We start from the raw sequence: 3,052 nt of genomic DNA on the forward strand, positions 1-3,052 counted from the left end.
TCAAGTTTCCAGGATGGAGGTTGTGGAGCAATGCTTTTGAGATTTTCTGCAGCTCTGAATTAAGTACATAAAAGCCCATCTCAGAATTCCTGTTTTCGTCAGTATTGCTCGTATGCTGCACATATTCTGCAGATGTCTACCGGCCATACGCCCACTCGTGACCAATAGGGCAAATGCACAAACCAAACCTGAAATTAGAAATAGGCCGGAAAAGGGCTCATAACCAATTGGACCATCTTTCAAGTTCAGTGCAGGGGAGCAGTTAAAGGAGGAGAGCATTTGTTTTTCTAATAGCTCTACTTGCTTCTTCTCATTTACATGCAGGATTGCCTTTGACATTTCAATGGCCAGAGGAGACCCCTTTGGAAAAGCCTGAAGCAGACAATTGAAAAGTGCCCCAATAATCATTTACTAGTACGTTAGTTTTCTAAAGACTCGCAAACAATGTGTTCGATAAAATGTCTAAAGAAAATGATAAGAAGGTAGAGATACGCACAAATGCAAAGCCGCTAGGCTTGTATATAGGACCTGTCTTCATATAGCCCTTGCAGTAACATGCCAGGAAGACTTTAGCATGGGGGGCGACAAAGAAAGCTGCTTGAATATCTCCATTCTGGAAGGCCTTTGGGTAGTCACTTATGGAGGAAATTCTCTTGATGTTTTCTGGTCTGAACGCTAGAACATTGATCAGGTACCTAATAATAAAAGAGTTGCCATTACATCCAACAGTTCCATTTTCTTTCTTAAGTGTTTCCACATTGAGCACAGATGGCTGGACTCGAGAGATGGTCATCATGGAAGTGAGGCTCGCTGTGAAAGTGGCTGTTACTACTAGAATCACTACTAACCATGGAGCCAGCACCAGCCGAGCCCAATTACTCTGAACTCGTTCTCCTGCATAGTGTAGTTGTACGTTAAGAGTTAAGACAATCACTTGACTCTAAAAACTTCAGATACTTACAAAGACTTACTTTGCACGAAGAATAAGACGGTGACAGAGAACCACAGGATGGCCCCAATACCCTCTAATTCAAAGTTTTGCCCATGTTCACATTCAATAAACCAGACAACAAAGCATACAGAAAGGTGTGTAGTGATCATGAGCAACCACATGCTTTTGCTGAAGGCATTCATGAACATCCATTTTTCCTTCAGCTTATCTGGCTTTACAGTGACTACCATCTGAAGTCCAGAGCTTATGTATGGTTGTGAGAACTCAACATAATGATACCGGTCAGCTATGACTTCTATATCACCAACAGCTGCATCCAAGCCCTGTTTTACATTAATAAAATGGTCATAGATCAGTGTCTATAGAGCAGAGCCCTACACAGCCATACAGTTTTGATATGTGTGATTGTGTCAAAGACAATTCAATGTTGCATTTGTAAAGTTTTGACACCATGTTACACAACAACGGGTCTCCAAACCTGTGTCTTTTGGACCTGGGATTAGTCTAGAAGAAAAATAATGTGTACCTTGTAGTAGACCTGTTCCACCAATTCATCATATGAGCCATTGAAGGGAACAAACACATAAGGCAACTGATAAGGCAGGTTTTTCACAGCTGCTTCAAACATATCAATTGAAAACCCTGAGATGTGTGTCTGATTCTTGTCCTGGTCATACGTTACTTTCACAAATTGATTGAAGGCACCCCTTGCCGGAATCCCTATCTTCAACGGTCTCTCTCCATCGACAAGAGTACTCCACCCCTTTGGAGCTGCTTGTATACCACCTGGCCAGTTGATTGGACCCAAAACTTGAACATAATTGTGATTAGTCCTCTCCTTCATATCAAGGTGTTTGTTCATGTCGTCTGAGAAACCGAAGCTTGGTGACCAGAATGCAATCTCGCTGTAGCTTCTGCCAAACACATTAATGATTTGAAAGGTTGGTTGTTGTGATAGCATGCCATTCTTGAACTCCATCATGCCACTTAGACCTTGGAATTTGGTGGACACAATTTCTTGAGACAAATGTTTTGAGGTAGCATATTTCATGGCTAGGGCCATGGCCTGCATTGCGTCATACGTTCGAAGAGCAAAGATGCTAGGGCTAGAGTTTTCTTCTTCTTCAGGGTATTGCAGTCCATATAGTCTGCGAAATCTTGTTTTGAATTTCGCGAAATTGTTGGTTGTATTTATTTCTATGAAGTTGGTTTTAATACCAATAACACCTTGCATATTGTACTTGATAGAAGAATCAACAGAGTCAAGAAGACTTGCAATCTCATCTGTGACAATCCATACATAGCCTTTGCCCATCATCCCCGTTTCCTTTGCCTTTCCAAAGAGAAAAATAGCTGAATTTAAAGAGAACTGGGTAAGTATGAAAACCCTGTTGCTTTTGTTCCTCAACTTCTTCAGCTCTTCATCGAAAAAGGAATCTGGATCAGAGAGAGAAGAGAGGGTTGGGAAAGCTTGGTGGTGCTCAATCTCTGAGTTGACTAATTTAAGTGAATCGGAGAGGAGGGTTATCATTCCAGAATTGTAGGAAAAATCACTCTTTTGTTCATAAATTGCAGTCACCTTTCTCCATTGAAAATGACCGACTAAGGCTGCCAAGCATTGCATATGGATAACAATGTCATTTGCAACTTGGAGAAAATTTGGCATTTGAAGTGAGGCTGATGGTGGGTTTATGGCAGGTGAAGCAAGTGATAAAATGGTGAAGTTTGCGGTTTGATTTTCAATCTCAGAGACAAGAGCTGCTTCTTGCATTGTCAGTGTTCCAATGATGGCTTCAACTTGTTTGCCATTCAGAAGATTGATTGCTGCAAAAGAAAACAAACATAGATAGCCAAGTATAAGAAAACTAGCTAGCTAGTACTGTTTCTATGGTTTTCGTACTAAAGCTTGGAAAGGAAGTACTATAAATTACCAGCAGCAGTTGATTTAGCTGTACTTCCCTGTGAATCTCTGAGGTCTAAATTTACTGTAAGGCAGTTCGAGTGAAGAAGGTCTTGGATAGCCAAATCCATAGCTATTCTCTGTTCTTTTCCCACACGAGAGGTGAAATCAACTACAGCTCCCATTCTTGCAACTCTCTG

General features: G+C 41.2%; 1 protein-coding gene across 1 annotated transcript; it reads right to left on the minus strand.

The window, feature by feature from the left end:
- LOC112174396 (glutamate receptor 2.9) lies at positions 1-3,052 on the minus strand. Its single transcript, XM_024312163.2, has 5 exons — positions 2,884-3,052; positions 1,479-2,776; positions 972-1,275; positions 497-894; positions 1-372 (listed from the first exon to the last, which is right to left on the minus strand). The coding sequence occupies exons 1-5, from the start codon at positions 3,035-3,037 to the stop codon at positions 1-3; spliced, it is 2,526 nt and encodes an 841-aa protein (XP_024167931.2). The 5' UTR covers positions 3,038-3,052.

Source organism: Rosa chinensis, chromosome 6 (genome assembly GCF_002994745.2).
Source record: "Rosa chinensis cultivar Old Blush chromosome 6, RchiOBHm-V2, whole genome shotgun sequence".
NCBI classification, from domain to species: domain Eukaryota; kingdom Viridiplantae; phylum Streptophyta; class Magnoliopsida; order Rosales; family Rosaceae; genus Rosa; species Rosa chinensis.

Excerpts from the sequence above, each read along its gene's own strand:
- LOC112174396 (XM_024312163.2), bottom strand. The coding sequence starts at position 3,037 with ATGGGAGCTGTAGTTGATTTCACCTCTCGTGTGGGAAAAGAACAGAGA. Across the intron at positions 2,777-2,883 it reads AGCTAAATCAACTGCTGCTG|CAATCAATCTTCTGAATGGC; the intron begins GTAATTTATAGT and ends TTTCTTTTGCAG. Across the intron at positions 373-496 it reads AGCCTAGCGGCTTTGCATTT|GCTTTTCCAAAGGGGTCTCC; the intron begins GTGCGTATCTCT and ends TGTCTGCTTCAG.